The sequence below is a fragment of the Anopheles coustani genome, chromosome 3, assembly GCF_943734705.1.
Source record: "Anopheles coustani chromosome 3, idAnoCousDA_361_x.2, whole genome shotgun sequence".
NCBI lineage: Eukaryota > Metazoa > Arthropoda > Insecta > Diptera > Culicidae > Anopheles > Anopheles coustani.
The window spans coordinates 58,035,788-58,053,217 of record NC_071288.1 but is presented as its reverse complement, the minus strand read 5'-3'; the positions used below and the strand labels follow the sequence as shown (position 1 = coordinate 58,053,217).

The 17,430-nt window shown below is 44.8% G+C and overlaps 1 protein-coding gene across 1 annotated transcript in view; it reads right to left on the bottom strand.

Annotated features, from left to right (window-relative positions):
- The window catches only part of LOC131263576 (uncharacterized), a 38,893-nt gene extending 22,075 nt beyond the window's left edge, over positions 1-16,818 (bottom strand). The window contains exon 1 of the mRNA XM_058265802.1: positions 16,307-16,818. Within this exon, the coding sequence (XP_058121785.1) occupies positions 16,307-16,818 (512 nt within the window). The remainder of the gene's footprint in view (positions 1-16,306) is intronic.
- Positions 16,819-17,430: the final 612 nt, after the last annotated feature.

Sequence of the window (17,430 nt, the reverse complement as noted above, 5' to 3'; positions counted from 1 at the left end):
CCTCCATTGTGGCCTCTAACGGGCTCGCAGTCATTGCGGGGTCATTCCGGTCAAACGGTGTGACGGCGTGAACGCCTGGAATACTGGCCTCCTCGTGGCGCCACTGGACCCCCTGGAAACAGGGGTGACGAACAGAGATCTGGGTGGGAGGGATATCCGCCCTCTCGTACACTATCAGAGTGAAACTCTCGAAGGATTTGAGCGAGATTCCCGTCCTTTCCCGCCGGGACCTGGATGATCAATCTACCTGGATTGAGTTTGGTAGTGTGCCGCAGACGGAACGGGCCTTGTAAGGTATCTTTAATCCTGGTTTTAGGTATCTAGCCCTCTGGTCTGTTTAGCCTCTCCGGAGGTTTGGATTGACCCTATGTCAGTGGACAGGACTGCGAAGACGTAGGGAGTGTTTCGGAAGGGATGCACTCTCCTGGAAGATTCACGAAGGTCACGAGTGACCCTGGTTACGAAGGAACTGTTGATTTGTTTCCGGGGGCGACCGGTTACAGATGTGTAGAATGTGCTTAGAATTTGAAAATCCCCTTTTGACCGGTAAGCAGGGCGCTGGGGTTGCTCGTGGCAAGGAAGAGGGCGAGCCTGGCCATGGGGCGACCTGTTAATTGTTGGTTAGGGATGCACCGGTGAGCTGCCCACCAAGGTGGTACCCGTCTGACTACGACCAGATCAAACTAGAACCAGATTTGCAAGGGGCCCGGCAGAACAGCAGCCGGGCCAAAAGAGAGCACCATCAGGTGCAGAAGGAGGAAGGCGGTGGGTCTTGTCTATGGGGCGACCTGTTTGATGTTGGCAAGGGTTACACCGGTGAACTGGCGCACCAAGGTGATACCCGTCTAACTACGACCAGGGCAAACCAGAAACAAGACCCGCCAAGGGCCTGGCCTGACCAGCCAGACCAAGGGATAGCACCAGCGGGTGCAGTACGAGGACGGCTCGTAGACCGAGCAGGAGCTCGGTTTTGCGGGCCAGCGATCACAACATCTGATCAGAGGTGTAATGTACCGGAAACCCAGACGTAGACTAGGCAGGAGCCTGGTTTTGCGTTCTGACGATCCGTATGGTACATGAACCTGCGTGCAAATCCCATTTACGGGTTTTTAGGAGGTATTGGTGTCAGGTAAGTCAGCTGTCGGATCGATCTTCTGAGCCGCTTAAGTTGCACTGCACCGAGTCCGTCGCCTTAGGCTTGGGAAATAGCCCCTGGTAGTCAGGGTAGTACCTGTTAGACCTTTGGAGACACGCGCTTTCACCCTTCAGGAGTTAGTTGCGTGCCACAGCGTCCGTTAACTGAGATTTTAACCTAGGGACAGATGCCTCTTCCGTCATTGCTTCTACCGTGTAGGTGCATAGCGTGACGGAAGGTGAAAGGCAAGAGGAGGGAGTAATGTTGGTTGTGGTCTTGGGAGGCCACAGCCAATGTGAACCCTCGTCAAAAAAAAAAAAAAATTGTGGCCTCTAACAGCCGAACCAGCTTCTCGGGAAAGCTGTACTGCCGCATGGTCTTCCATAGCTCCTTCCTGTCTATGGTGTCGTAGGCCGCCTTGAAGTCGATGAAGAGGTGGTGCGTCGGGATCTGGTGCTCTCGGCACTTCTGGAGGATCTGCCGTAGAGTGAAGATCTGGTCGGTGGTGGATTTGTCTCCAACAAACCCAGCTTGGTAGCTTCCGACGAAATCTGTAGCAAGGGGCGCGAGTCTGCAGAAGAGTATCTGGGATAGGATTTTGTAGGCAGCATTGAGAACTGTGATGGCTCGAAAGTTGGCACAGTCCATTCTGTCACCCTTCTTGTACACTGGGTGGATGACACCCAGCTTCCAGTCCTCCGGTATCCTTTCCTGCTCCCAGATTTTCACAATTAGCTGGTGCATACTGACGGCAAGCTCTACCGAACCCATCTTGAATAGTTCTGCCACCAGCCCATCGCTGCCAGCTGCTTTGTTCTGTTTCAGCTGCTTGATGGCACTAGTGACTTCGTCCAAGAATGGTGGGAGCACATCGTCATCTACCTCCTGGCTAATGTGCTGCTCAATTCTGCCTGCGCCGCTGCTAGACTCCCCTAATTCCGCTCCGTTCAGGTGTCCGTTGAAGTAGCACTTCCACCTTTCGATCACCTCTCGCTCGTCCGTAAGAATGTTGCCCTCCTCGTCACGACACATTGCGACGTTTGGCGTGTAGCCGCCTCGTGTCTTCTTCAACATCCTGTAGAACTGGCGAGTTTCCCCCGACTGAGTCAGCTGCTGCATCAGTTGTTCATCCGACTCCTCGAAGCGGCGCTTCTTGCTCTCGAAGAGCCGGGTTTGCTGTGTCCTCAGTCGTTTGTAGTGTTCCACGTTCTGACGGGTTTCGCGCTGCAGCATTCGGGCGCGCGCTGCGTTCTTCTCGAATAGTGCCCGCCTGCCCTCGTCATCGAACCACTCTTTCCTCTGGTTACGTGGCTTATGGCCCAGTGTCTGCTCGGCTGTGCTGCTGATGACTCGCTCCACCATACGCCAGTTGTCATCTAGGGACATTGTGGCGGTCGCGATGTTGTCCGGTAGCGCTTCCCCAAGCGCTGTCGCGTAGCCCTCGGCAACAGCAGGTGTTCGCAGCCGATCCGTGTTTGAGCGTGGGGTAGGCCGGTGACGCAGTGTGTTGACAGCGCAGAGCTTCTGCCGTAGCTTCACCATAACCAGGAAGTGGTCCGAGTCGACGTTTGCGCCCCTGTACGTACGTACGTCGATGATGTCCGAGAAGTGCCTTCCATCTATGAGAACGTGGTCTATTTGGGAATATGTCTACTGTGGTGATCTCCAGGTGTAGCTGAAACGAGGTTTGTGCTGGAAGAAGGTGCTACGGATGTTCATGTGCCTCGAGGATGCGAAATTTATGAGCCGGAGGCCGTTGTCGTTGGTTAGCTGGTGGACACTAAAGCTACCAATCGTAGGTTTATAGGCCTCCTCTCGCCCGACCTGAGCGTTTAGGTCTCCGATGACGATCTTCACATCAGTTTTCTTTTTGATGACTGTTCGTTGCAAATGTACAGGGGGTGGCTTGCAAGGCCTCTCCCCCCGCCTCCTATCTCGTCGGTGGAACAACGCATCCTAGCTGTTTTACGTCCCGTAGGATGCCAGGACAGGGTGTACAGCCGCCCCTAACATGGGGAACAGACGCTGGTTCGAGCCGCTCCTAACATGGAGAACAGACGCTCGGGGATGAACTACTAGCAACCCTACTACCAATTTTGAATGAACTCAGGCCTATCCCCGTGGATCGGAGCGAGATGCAGCGACTGACTTATGCTCCGTCGCATTCGCGCTGCAGCGCCGAAATTTTTCAACCCGCTCTTGAGTGAAACTTTGCATGAAAAATGAAATAAAGCGACGGATGCAAAGCATAAACCGTTACAGTTTGAACAGAAAGTTTATTTACCGGCACCAGCGCTGCCACCAACGGTAGAACATTTTCCAATGTAAACAACATTGACGCTTTCAAATCTATTATCGATGCACAATAAAGAGAAGAAATAAAACAAAATTGCTCCTTAATGGTTATTCCTAGCCAAGTGCATCATTCAGACAAAAGATAGTTCCACTAAATACCTATGCAATAATATTTATATCATCTCAATCGCCTCAGAAATGATTGTGTTTTAGATGATCCAAAATGTATGATTTCAAAAGCATTCGAAGCATTCTCGTGCGGTCTCTTCAAAGCAACACTCGATAGAATAAAGAATCCTTCGACAGAATTTCTATATGTTGGTATGTTTTCATTTACGTTATTACAAAATCGTATAAGTGTTACATACCTATAATGACAACGAGAAAATAGACAAATATTATTCAATTTATTGATGATATTTATCTGTTAGCTCGGAACGATCTGTTTGCGCATGCACATGCACATGCATATCAGCAATTACAGCGTTGGAAAAACAAATTACAAGTTTGCTAGTTGCTGGCTCAAGTTATGTTCAAAGAAGGGTGGATGCGATATTTTTTTCTCCCGCAATCAATTTTTACTCTTCTCCCGCAGTTGCTACCATTGCTACCGGTGTACGTTTTACACCTGTGAATAAACGAATGCATATCAAACTAACATATGATCGGGTATTCACAAAGTGTGTCCATTATATTCAAAACATCCAAAATATATCCCAGCGATACATTGATCATTTGAATCAATAATCTCGAACGCCAATTATTGCGAGGTGTTTGATGTTAAGGATTCATGTTCGCCATTTGATATTTCGAGTTTTATCTTCGGGCGTGAAAGATGTCCAAAAGTGGGGCGTTTAATATTTAAAATAATCGACATAGACTGTCCTTACACCGATCAAATCTTGATTAGTGACGAACGTTTGCATTTCGGGAATATTACAACAACGTTTGCATTTAAAAGATTAGACAAAGTTTAACGACTATTCATGGGAAAACGGAATACGTTAGCAACTTTCTGTTAAATGCAAATTCAAGAGTTGCATTTCGTTTAAATTTAGAATAAGTTTGACATCAACCATCTACGTTGATTGTGTGTTAAACATCCAGCTTAATAGCGGACCACGCGACCAACGATTATTTAAAACCAGATGGCGACAAGTGGTAAAAAAAGCCTAGTATTTTATATTACTTTTGAAGCTTGTTACAGTATATTTAAAGTGTTCTGTGGTCCCTAAACTCCCATAGAACGGCATATCGTGGCCGAAAATCAGCGAGAAGGATTTGCCCAAAGTCGTTGTTCTTCCTGTCAAGACTTCCGGAGCATGGAGAAGTGTATAGTGTGCAGTGTCTTCCGGAATAAATCAAATTTAATCAGAAAATACGATAAAGAGTACGATTCAGTGGTTTGGATATACCTAGCCACAGTAAATCATGCGTAAAGAGGATTGGAGGAGTTGATCGGGTTAAATATAATAGAAATATCCCCCACTGCTAACCTTGCTCATTCGTATCAATTACAACCAATCGAAAAAAACATTTACAACAACTGAAAACATTCCCACATGGTTGGTTTGGTTGGCTATGGCAAACGTTTCGGCCAAGGCCAACTGGCCGTCAGGAGTTATTTTGAAAGTTTTAAAAATATGTAATCTTACAACAAAATTTACTTTATTCAAAATACTTGGTTGACTTTTTTCTTATCGCCGACGAAAATTTGTCTATTTTTTAATGCAAAAGTCGTGGCCGTGTTTCTCAGTTCAAAGGTTAATTACAAAGTAACGGTAATCTTTGTCCGGTAGTGGTTAATTTTCTATCCATGTTAGTGTTAGAATGTTAGTAAAACACACTACATGGTAATGTCGAGGAGGGAGTGGATCGGCCAGCTTTCCATCGCCATCAACACGGAACCAATTGACCGAGTCTCCCAGGTCAAATATCTGGGAGTAATTCTTGACGATGGGCTTACATTCAGTGCACATATTGATGGGGTCATCGCTAAGGTGGCAAAGAAGTGTGGGGTGATAAGTAGACTGGGGAACAACCTAAATTTTTTTGGGAAAGTTCACCTCTACAAATCAATTATCTCACCGCATTTTGATTTTTGTCCATCAATATTGTTCCTCGGCAATCGGACACAGCTCAAAAGATTGCAAAAAGTGCAAAATAGGGTAATGAGGTTAGTGTTGTGTTGTAGTCGGTACACGCCGTCTGCTGTTATGCTGGATGTTCTGCAATGGATGTCGGTAGAGCAGCGGATAGTGTATCAGACTATGATACTAATATTCAAACTCCTGAGGGGCTTGTTACCGGGGTACCTTGGAGAGAGAGTAGTTAGGGGTTCTGACGTTCACCGGTACAACACTCGTAGGGCTCATGATCCCAGGACGTCGAACTTTTCTACAGTATTTGCCAGGAATTCACTATTTTGTAAAGGTATACAATGGTACAACAGCATGCCAAGAGAGATTGCCGAGGCTGCAAACGTTCGCGAGTTCAGGCGCTTGTGTGCCGTGTACGTAAAGCAGGTAGTAAAGTAGAACCCTGTAGAATGTGTAATGTCTCGTAGATGTGTATTGTCAAAATTTAATGTTTGTAAGCATTGCACTTGTCATCACGATCTCACAGATGATGATGATGAGATTTTTGTTTTGCAAATTTAAATGTAAATAAAAAAAAAAAATGGAACAACATATCTTTGAGACACGCGCGCGTAAAAGTGGAAATTTGAAGTTGATCTTTCTGTAGGAACTGTATCGGTCGCTCTTGTGCAATCACGTGGCAGGCGCCTCGAATTCATCCATTGATGAGTTTTTCGACGTGACCTATTGTTACACGGATAAGGTTTGCTTAATTTGCCAATCCTGGAAAGTGGTAACTCCCCTCCATATGTTGGATAAGGGAGATACCGGCTACACGAATAGGAGAGAGCATTTTTTGGCCGTGCACTCCGGAGAGCGGTTCCACGACTCCTGTCTTATGGAAGTTGTGCTAACCGCTGTACGCAAGGAAAAGAGAGCTGACCGGTCTTTTTCGTGAAGGGTCACTTTGATCCCACCACTTCGTGATTTGCTTTAAAGGTTAAACAAATATCTTATGATAACTCCGCCATTCTCAAACCTGTGTTGCGGTAAGAGGTGGGACTCATCATCATCATCCACCTGAGCAGTTGCTACACGAGTTAGTATTTATATTAGGGTTACCAGCAGTAAAATTCGAATGCATTTTGACTAAGGAGTGCCATCAACCTGCTCTCTTTTAAACTGTCAATACATGATTTCACCTTATGCTGGGAAACGATTATGTCTCCGGCAGAAGAAAATGTTGGAGCGCATTTTGCACACAAAAGTAGCTTTTGATAAGAGCTAGATTTTTATCCGTTAATTCCGAATGCTGCCTCCAATTGGTTTATAGATCTGTGTGTAGATCTTTACTAGTTTCCAAAAGACGTAATCTCATGCAACAATCAAATGTTAAGCAATGAAAAATGCGATGCGACATCGAAATCTGAAAAAAAAAAATCATTGCAACTTGCAGTTGGATGTAGTGGATGTGGGTAAGCTGTGCAATTAGTTTTTAACCAGATTTTGGCATGGCCTATCTTTGTAAAAGTAATTTCTTATCTGTAACATATTGCAAGCTAGGTATGAACCAAAGTTCGTGGAGGAAAAAGTACATCTTTGATCATTCGTATTGTTCTTTGCTCCGCATCCACTTTCGTTTTGCATGTTCTTAACGTATAAAGCACATGTTACACAAAAAACATGCAACTTAGTCGCTTGGTCACTGTTAATGACGCCGGCAGTACACTGCGCCTAGCTGTAGTTTGTATTGAAATTTAAATCAAACATTTTGCGGTCATATTTTAGTACCTTTTATTACATGTTAAAAATGTGACGAACAACTGTAATGATAACACAAAGAAATTCCATGCGCATATGTATATTTAATGCTGCGCGAAAATATAACAAAGATAATCATACAGTGCGATCGGTTGTCGCCACACCAGTGTGGCAAAACAAGAATCAGCTGGTTCTTGTTAGCGGTTCTATTTACAAGGTCAACGCGCGTGCGTTATACACATGTGTGTATCAAGCGACGCGTGCGTGTACTGTCACGCAAACACCAAAGCGATTAAAGAAAACCCTAGTTAAACCCGAGGGTGTACAAGAATCTCGGTGGACTACTGGAACAATTCGAGATTAACACCCCACACGCTTCGGACTGGCAGAATCAAATGGTAAGTAAAAACTTTAATAACAAAGACAAACATATACATCTTTCACCCTCAGGCAACATATCAACTCCCAAAGCCGAAGGAACGGCGGAACACCTGCTACCAGGCGAGCAGAACACATCAGGAGGTTACAAGAGGACCGCAGAGGGGAGCGAGGCAGCAGAACGAGAAAGGCAGAACAGAACAGAAGACAAAGAAAAAAACGGAAAAAGAGTTCTGAAATGTTTTTTGAATTTTTTCAAATTTTTTTGCAAAGGTTCAAAACAAAGTTTAAATTTGTTGAATTATTTCATTAATTATTTCATACGCTTCAATTATTTCATGAACTCCGGTGCTGCATCTGAAATGAACGGAGCTGCTTTAATAGGAAAAGTAGCCGATAACTTCACAGAAAAGCAGCGGTCATTTTCCATAGCGAAATGTTGGTGGGGAAGTAGCAGTCCATTCCCCCTCTCAATTCAGCCTTGCCGCCCATCCGCCCAAGGGGGTGGGTTTCCCCGTGTACCCAAGCTTGGATATTTAGGCGACAAGTTACCGTTCTGTACGTCGCGGACGTATTGAGTAGGAGTTGGGGAGGAGAGCCTATAGTAGCCTTCAGGAGGCGTCGGATCCAACCCTTTACAGAACAAAATTTCGGTGTCCTATGTTTTTGATAAATAATATTGTTAATCAAAAGGCCGGTGTTGTTTCATAACAGCATTCTTTTTTGTTGTTTTTTATTAAATTATTTAAATTGTCTAACTAGACATGTAAATCACAATTTTCTTATCTTACAGCTTTTTATTAACCATTTTGTAAACCCAGCAGTGTTCTTATGGCGTCAAACGATGCAAGACTATTGCATGTCATGGGTTTACAAAATGGTTTATAAAAAGCTGTATTACATTCTTATCATTACATTACAATTATTCGTATAAAAAATCGTCGGCCTTAAAAATATGTCACGATATCGATTCCCGTCTTTTCTCGGAATCGTGCAGCTTCCACTTTCGATACTATGTTTAAGACGGCAACCTTCGCTGCCTGCCTTCTTTCCAGCGACCACTCGTCAAGCAAGCCGCCAAGGTAGTTTCCGAATTTAGTTCCATCTGTTTGTGCCGTATTTTTTTTCGAGAGTAATGCGTCCGTCGCCGTAGATACTTTGTCCAGTATCTTTAAAACTTCTTCATTATATTGCAAATTTGCCGTATCCCAGCGTTTTTTTAAGGCACGTGCTTGCTGGCGTGGTGGCGTACCGGGCGGTGGTGGTGATGGCAACCTGGTTTTCGAAAAAAAAACTGTAGAAGATACAGGTGTTCTCATGAATTCGCCTCGTGTTACTAACCTGTGTGGTGATGTGAGGTTATGAGATGGTATTGACCTGGCGGAAGGTTCAGCGGATCCAAGTAGCGGCGTCACTGACCTACTGGTGGAGGGTGGTGGTGTCATTCGTCTTTTCTTGGAGGGTCCGGTGAATGACGGTGTTTTATTGCTCTAGCCGGTGCCAGATGTTTCGTGTGCAGCTAAAATAAGTGGTACAATGTAGTTAGAAACTGGTTTTTAGATTCATGACATTCCACATTTCAATGTTAATCATGCGTCTATACAGGACGTTTATAATAAAAGCTATCATCTCAAATTGTTTTTTTTTCTAACTTCACTTTTGCAGCTTCCATCCTCTAAGCAACAATGGCTTAAAGTATCTCAAGATTTTCAAACGGTATGTAATTTTCCACACGCGATAGGCGCGATAGATGGGAAACATATAAGGATAAAAGCTCCATCCAACAGTGGAAGTGATTATTTCAATTATAAACAATTTCACAGTATCGTTTTGCTGGCTATTGTTGACGCCAATTGCAATTTTATGTTCGCCGACGTAGGAGCAAAAGGACGAATTTCGGACGGCGGTGTTTTACGGCATTCCCGGTTGTGCAACATGTTAGAAAATAAGTTGTTAAACATTCCTGAGCCCCAGGTACTGCCCGGATGTGATCCGTCTGCTTTAAAAGTGCCATATTTTTTACTGGGTGATAAACCATTTGCTTTTACGGATTATTGTATAAGACCTTACGGCGGTGTAACCGAAACAGGTTCTCTAGAACGCAATTTTAACGAACGACATTCCAAAGCTCGCCGTACAGTGGAGATGGCATTCGGTTATCTGTCCAGTAGATTTCGGGTACTTAAAAAAGCTATTGAACTTCAACCAGAAACTACAAGCAAAGTTGTTCTTGCTACTGTTTATTTACACAATTTTATAAGAAGAAACGAATCGCGTGAGGAAGAAAGCAGAGCAAGCAATCTAATTCAGAATTCAGAAGCTTTGCCTAGGCTTCGTGATGTATCAACTCGGACCAATGAGCAGTTACTTCAAATCCGGTCATATTTAGCGAATGAAATGATAAACTTATCATAATTTGACTTATCTTTGTATAAAAGTGTCTAATAAAATTATGTTTCATGTGTCTATACTACTGGATCTTTTCATTTACCGAATATATGTCTTAAAAGATTTAGTCGAAGTAAAAATGCTAATACTATGCTCTACAGTTAGCTCTAACCATAAATTTATATCACTAATAAAATTATATCACTTACCGTATCCAACGTTGAACCGCACTCCACCGCTCCTGCTACGAATTGCATGGCATCGTATGCGAACCATGTGCATTTTTTTCTCTCACTAGCAGCTTAAATAAGAGTTTATAATTTCAAAATGATTAGTTTGAGTGAGGTTGCCGAAAAAGGATTTCATTATTACTTAAATAAAAATCTTACCAGATCCTGTTACCGACACTTCATAGATGCGTCGGTAGTGTCGAAAAGAACTTTGTAGTGATTTCCACTTATCCCTCAACAAGTCATCCGAAACACCGAACTCATCCGCGATGGCCTTCCAAGCATCGACCGCAGCATTTGTGTTTCGGTACAACTTGTTTTGTCGGTTCCACAAACACTCGTACGCCTCTACCCTACTTATGAAGGCAAGTGTTTCCTCATCAGGCATGTACATAGTCTGTAGGGAAAATGTGAAAAACAGTGAATGGTTCTATTTCTAGTCTAGCATATTAAAAAATGCATCAGTACTTTAATTATAGAAGCGTGCAAATCATTTATTAATATAATAAACCATCATGCATGACCTCTTCATGAAATGCTTAAGCATTGTGTAAAAAATTTTCTTTACATAGCAAGGCATATCACATTCACTTTTCACTATGCTGAAACTACGCTACACCGGACCCAACACGATGCGTAACCAAGCTAAACAAAACAATGAATTAAATCAGCATCAAGCAGTAAGTATAAATAATCTATATTACATTATAGATATTTTAACAAACAGATTTGTACCGTCTTGATTCATTTGATGTTTCTTATCGCAGTAATTGGTTATCTATCCGGCTAGCAGCTTGCGTCGTGAACTCAGATCCGCGCGCTTTTTTACATGGTGTTTTTGCATTGTTTGTCATGTATACTTACTCTCCTTTTGGCCGATTTGTTGTACTCCATTTTATGATAATCCGTTTACTAATTTGATCGAACTCTTCTGAAATGAAACTCAGTGGAAGATGTGAAGTGAAATTCAGAAAAACTAAAATGGTTCCTGCGTGTCCTTCCTTTTGGCGCTTTCCAAAACGTAAACAAACTGCTCTTCAACAAGTAGGAGATGACAGGAAAATATATACCTCCTACGGCGGGCCAAAATATCGTCGTTACTTGTTTTAGGTTGTTTTCTCAGTGAATTTCAAATGTAGAAGCGCCAAACTCACTCAGGGTGCATAAAATACGTAGCTAAACAAATATCATGCATTACTACGTCAAAATTCAACAAAAAATTTTAGCTGAGTTTGCGCCCCAATGTGATACATATTTCCTCATACTCCCCTACCTCTGTCGCGCTTGACTTGCGCAATTGTTCTGCCGAAACTGGGCTACTTTTGAAACGGAACGTCGCGATGCAGTGTGGACCCCGAGTTACGCGTTTTGGATCTAACGACCCGTTTCTTCGTGCGCTTTCCGCTTTCAACAGCTCGTACCACCTGTTTGACTACAATCTTTTCACGTCCCACTTCCGCTCACACCTTCGTGCCTCCTCTCCTTTTCTATCCCGTTAGTTATAAGTCTATTCATAATATTAAAGCATTGTGTAACCCTAGCAGCTTAAAATATGTACAAATAAATAAATAAATAAATAAATAAATAAATTATAAGGTAGCCTGAAACACTTTATTGGGACGCTACTCCAACAAACCTCTCTTAAAAAAGAAGCACTTTAGAGAGCTGCTTAATTTTCCAAAAATGCCAAACAGCAGTGTAGAGGCAATACAAACCACCGTGGACGCTTTCCAGCGTCACACCCAACTTCTTCAACAATTGGGAGAAAATGTTCAACAGGATTGCTCCATTTTCCTAGTCGAGCTCCTAGGATCCAAGCTGGATAAAGCTTCGTTAGCCGCATGGGAAGAAGCGCAAGGCGACCGCGAACCTACATTTGCAGACATGCTTGTCTTTCTGCAACGCCGAGCCCGTGTGCTAGAAACGATCGCCATGTCCAAAGGTTTAGATCCAAAGCCAAGTAAAAGACCCACACTACCAAAAATGAGTGCACATCCTGCTGTGTCCGCTACAAAGGAACCACCAAAATGCCCTGTATGTAAAAACCAGCACCATCAGCTAATTCGTTGTCCGCGCTTTGCTCGATCGCCCGGAACGAAATCATTAAGGAAAACAGACTTTGCTTTAACTGTTTCGGAGGTACTCACTATACCCGTGATTGCACATCGAAGTACAGCTGCCGGCAGTGCGGAAAAAGGCGTCACTCCATGCTGCATCCCGACAATGAAGCAAATCCATCTTCCGAAAGTGTATCAACGACAATGATGGCTACCGCTGCGCAAGGAAATATTACCAAAAACATTCTTCTCTCTACACTGGTAATTAAAATACGAGATGCGTATGGCCAACCGCATATGGCAAGAGCATTGTTGGACAATGGCTCCCAACCGAATGCCATCAGTGAACGGTTGTGTCAACTACTGCGGCTTCCTAGGCAAAAAACCAATATGGCCATTACTGGTATCGATAAAACCACTACAACTGCCAAACATCTGGTTATTGCTGAAATAAAATCCCGCACAACTAATTACAAGCGCAGTATAACTTTCCTGGTACTAAGGAAAGTAGCTAGTGAAACACCAACTACCACCATCCCAATTCACCATTGGCACATACCTCCAGGCTATCCTCTCGCGGACCCAGAGTTTAGCTAATCCGGCTAGATCGACATTATAATTGGCGCGGAGCATTTCTACTCCCTGCTAATGGAAGGACGCCATCCTCTTCCGGAAGTAGGAAATGTGTTGGTGGAAAGTGTCTTCAGCTGGATCGTAACAGGATCAATGCCGAATATTAATCCACCGATTACTGTTAGATGCCACACCGCAGCTATCGCTCCTACCGTCGATGAGCTGCTACAACGATTTTGGGACATCGAAGAACTGCAAGACAGCGCACTAATCAATGAAGAAAATTATTACCAGCAGACAGTCTCCTGTGACCCATCAGGCAGATACATCGTCCGTATGCCGAAAAATCCTGAGATTCAGAGTGCAACCCACGCTTCCTGCTGGCATCACGTATCCGGAAAGCAAAACCCTGCTGATTTAATATCCCGTGTAATTCCCGCCGACATATTTGGCCATAGCGAAGTATGGAAATATGGTCCGTCATGGCTTCGAGAAGAAAAATCGTCGTGGCCTATCTCTTCTCCTGCTTGTTCCAATCTAACTGACGAAGAGTTAGAAGTCAAAAAGGACGTCGTATTACTTATGCAGACAACTCACCCAAATGACATCTTCACCAGATACTCCTCATACCAGACTATGCTGAGAGTAATCGGATTTTGCTTCCGCTTTTTCAACAACGCTCACAGTCGAACCAACCGGAATTGCGCTTACCTACACGTGGATGAACTGCAACGAGCAAAAATTGCGCTAGTAAAGCTAGTCCAAACCGAATGCTTTGCCAAGGAGATAACCCAGCTTCACTCCGATTGCTGAATCCATTCCTAGACGATGATGGGTTAATACGAGTTGGTGGTCGACTACTCCGCTCCGACATTCCATATGGAGCAAAACACCAGCTTGTTAATCCGGGATTTCATCCATTCACTCGTCTATTAATTCTGCATCATCACCTGAGGGTGGTTAATGGCGGGTTATCGCTTACTTTGTCCGTTACCCGTGACGAGTTTTGGCCCATTAACGGAAAGAAGGCAGTACGCAGCGCACTGCACAGTTGTGTTGGCTGCATTAAAGCTAATCCTACACCTATGCAGCAACCAATGGGACAACTACCTATTTCCCGAGTAACCGCCAACGAAGTCTTCGCCTGCACTGGTGTTGATTATTGCGGACCCGTATACCTCAAGCCAATACACCGCAAAGCAGCATCCCGCAAATGTTACATTTGTGTTTTCGTTTGCATGAGTACTAAGCCAGTACACCTAGAGCTAGTCTCCGACCTTCGTACCCAAGCGTTTCTAATGGCTTTGGATCGCTTCATTTGAAGAAAAAATAAACCCCAGCATATTTACTCGATTAATGGCACAAATTTCATCAGTGCCAAGAATGAGCTGCACAACATCTACAAAATTTTGAAAGACGACAACGACGAAATCGCAACGCACCTTACCAAAGAAGACATCCAATGGCACCTCATACCACCGCGTGCACCAAACTTCGGAGGATTGTGGGATGCAGCAGTCCAAGATTCGAAGACTCACCTAGTTCAACAACTCGGTTCTTCGTTTCTCTCGTACGAAGAACTATCGACTGTTCTTACCAAAGTGGAGGGTTGTATGAACTCTCGTCCGCTGATGCCTCTATCCGACTCTATCACTCCAGCACATTTCCTGGTGAAAGGATCACTACAGCCTCTACCTGAAGCTGACCTGCAGCATGTACCAAACAACCGGCTAAACCAGTATCAAAGACTGCAAAGATACTCGCAGGATATCTGGCATCGTTGGAGGAACAAGTATCTCAAAACCCTGAACATCCAACATCACGCCAATAGACAAGCTGGCCAAATAGCAGAAGGTGAATTGGTTATAATGAAGGATGACCAGCTTCCTCCTGCTCGATGGCCACTCGCTCGTATGATCTCGCTGCACCCTGGACTGGATGGCATTGTTCGAGTAGCCTCTCTGAACACACCAACGGGGATCACAAAGAAGGTAGTATATAAAATCTGCCCACTTGAATGCGTCTAATTTCGAAAAATTGGATTTTTCAAGGGGGGACGGTACGTTCGTCCAACTACTATCATTTGGACGAAAGGCGTATTAGTGCGTTTTCATTGAATTGCCATCTCCAAGTAGTAGTAATATATATATTTTATAGAGGCTTTGAGCCGGGTGGCTTCTTTCACCTCTTTTCTGTAAAAAGAACTATATTTCCTCCAGTAAATTAGACGTTTTTAGAAATTGGATTAGTTTCAATTCGTTTTGCGATGCAGGGGACAAAATGGTATCTATGTTGTTAGAAAGGTTGCAGGCAATCATCTGTGTAGAGTAGCCGTGGCAGTCTGTAAGTAGATGTATAGTGGTGATTGTAACTCCGCAGAATGGACAGAGAGGAGGAGGAGATTTTTCTATTAAATACGAGTGGGTAAGCCTAGTATGGCCGATCCTCAGCCGAGTGAGAGTCCTTTGCATTTTACTGCATTGGTTGTCTCTCCAAGGTGAGATCTCGGTTTTTATGTATCGCAGGAAGGTGGTTTGCTGTTGGGTCCATGTTCTTTGCCATGAATTTTTAATAATGCTGGTTAGCCGACGGATAGCCTTTCGTGTTTCTTCAATGCTAGGTGGCTGAAGCGTGATTTCATCTACTGGTGGAGCCTCCAGCTGCTCGTTAAACTGATCATTTAGTAATTCATCGAAGTACTGAGCCCACCGCGAGAGGACTTCTGGCTGGTTGCTGACCAGATCTCCATCCTAGCTGCGACAGCAGGTCACCTTCGGAGTAAAGGTGCTTCGGTGGCCTGCTATCGCTTGGTAAAACTGTCTTGTGGGTCCGTAGCGCACTCTGGTTTCCTCGAGTTTTCGCATTTTGGCGTCCTCCCACAATTGCTTCTTTCGCTTGAAAACCCGTTTCTCTTCTCGTCTGAACCGGTGATATTCTTCTGCGCATGCCCGTGTTCTTTGTTTCTGCTGCATTGCTCGGTATGCGCAGTTTTTGCGTTCATTCACAAGTCTACACTCCTCGTCGTACCAGCCAGATCTGGTGTTGCCACGACGTTCTCCTAAAACGTTTTTTGCACAGTTCGTGATCGTTGTTTTTAGAGCATCCCATCTCCCGCTCGTATCTGTTTCTCCTTGTTGCAGTAGTAGAGACTCATCTATGGCTCCCTGGTAGGAGAGTTGGACTCGACTGTCCTTAAGAGAGTCCGTGTTGTATCGTGTCTGCGTGTTGCTTCTACCCACACTGGTTCGTGGGCAGGCGATCCTGCATCTTATCATTAAGCCAACCAGGTAATGATCAGAATCAATGTTGGCCCCCCTATAAGTTCTGACGTTTAACAGACTCGATTGATGGCGGCGGTTTATCAACACGTGGTCGATCTGGTTGGAAGTGGCTCCATCCGGGGACACCCACGTGGTTTTATGGATGTCCCGTCGCGCAAACTTGGTACTTCCGACGACCAGATTGCTCGCTGCTGCGAACTGGACCAATCTACTACCGTTTTCGTTACTGTGCTCGTGTAGACTGTGGCTTCCGATGTACTGGCGGTACTTCGACTCCCTACTGACTTTTGCATTGAAGTCCCCCAGGATGATTTTGAGGTCATACCTGGGGCAACTATCATAGAGTTTCGCGAGGCGGCCGTAGAACAGGTCCTTCTCCTCTTCGTCTTTGTCTTCGGTAGGGGCATGAACGTTAATGAGGCTTATATTATAAAATTTGCCTCGCATGCGCAGGTAGCATAGCCTATCGTTTATAGCCTTGAAATCAATGACTGCGGACTTCGCGCGTTGACCTACGGCGAAGCCCGTGCCGAGCATGTGGTGGCGGTCGTGGCAGCTATAGTAGATGTCGTAGCTACTGCCACGCCTATTCTGCACACCACTACCTAGCCAGCGTATTTCTTGTAGTGCGACGAGGTCCATGTTTAGCTTGGTTAGTTCGTCGTCCAATTGTTTCAAGGCTCCGGTTCTATACATTGTGCGTACGTTCCATGAGCCCATTTTAATCGTTGTCCGGAGGCGTTGCAAAGGTCCGTTACCGTTGAATCCGTTCCGTATATTTCTTCGTCTTTCTGTAGTCTGTGATACTGGGGCGGGTGACTGGCCCTGCGACCCAGTGGCAGCTTTGGTTGCGCCTGGTTGCCCCCCAGGCGTTCAAGCAGCCCGGCAACCCGGACTGCTCACCCCCCTTCTGCCTTAGCCATGCAACCCCATCCTCCCAGGGGGTGGGATTGGACCCGTTTACCCAAGCTCGGATATGCGGGGCTACATGTACACGGTCTGTATGGCTTGGACATACCAGAATAGGAGTTGGGTAAAGAGAGCCTATGTAGCCTTCAGGAGGCGTCGGATCCTACCCCATTCACAGACCACTGCACAGACCAGATTCTGATTCTAACGATACAATTTCGATGCCATATAAAAGTTTGGGCGACAGCCAGTTGTTAATGATTTTAATTAGTGTAGCTCAGGAAGCTCTATGGGTTCCCGAGCCTAGCATTATGAAAAGATTTATTTTAGATTTAGCATTTTTTG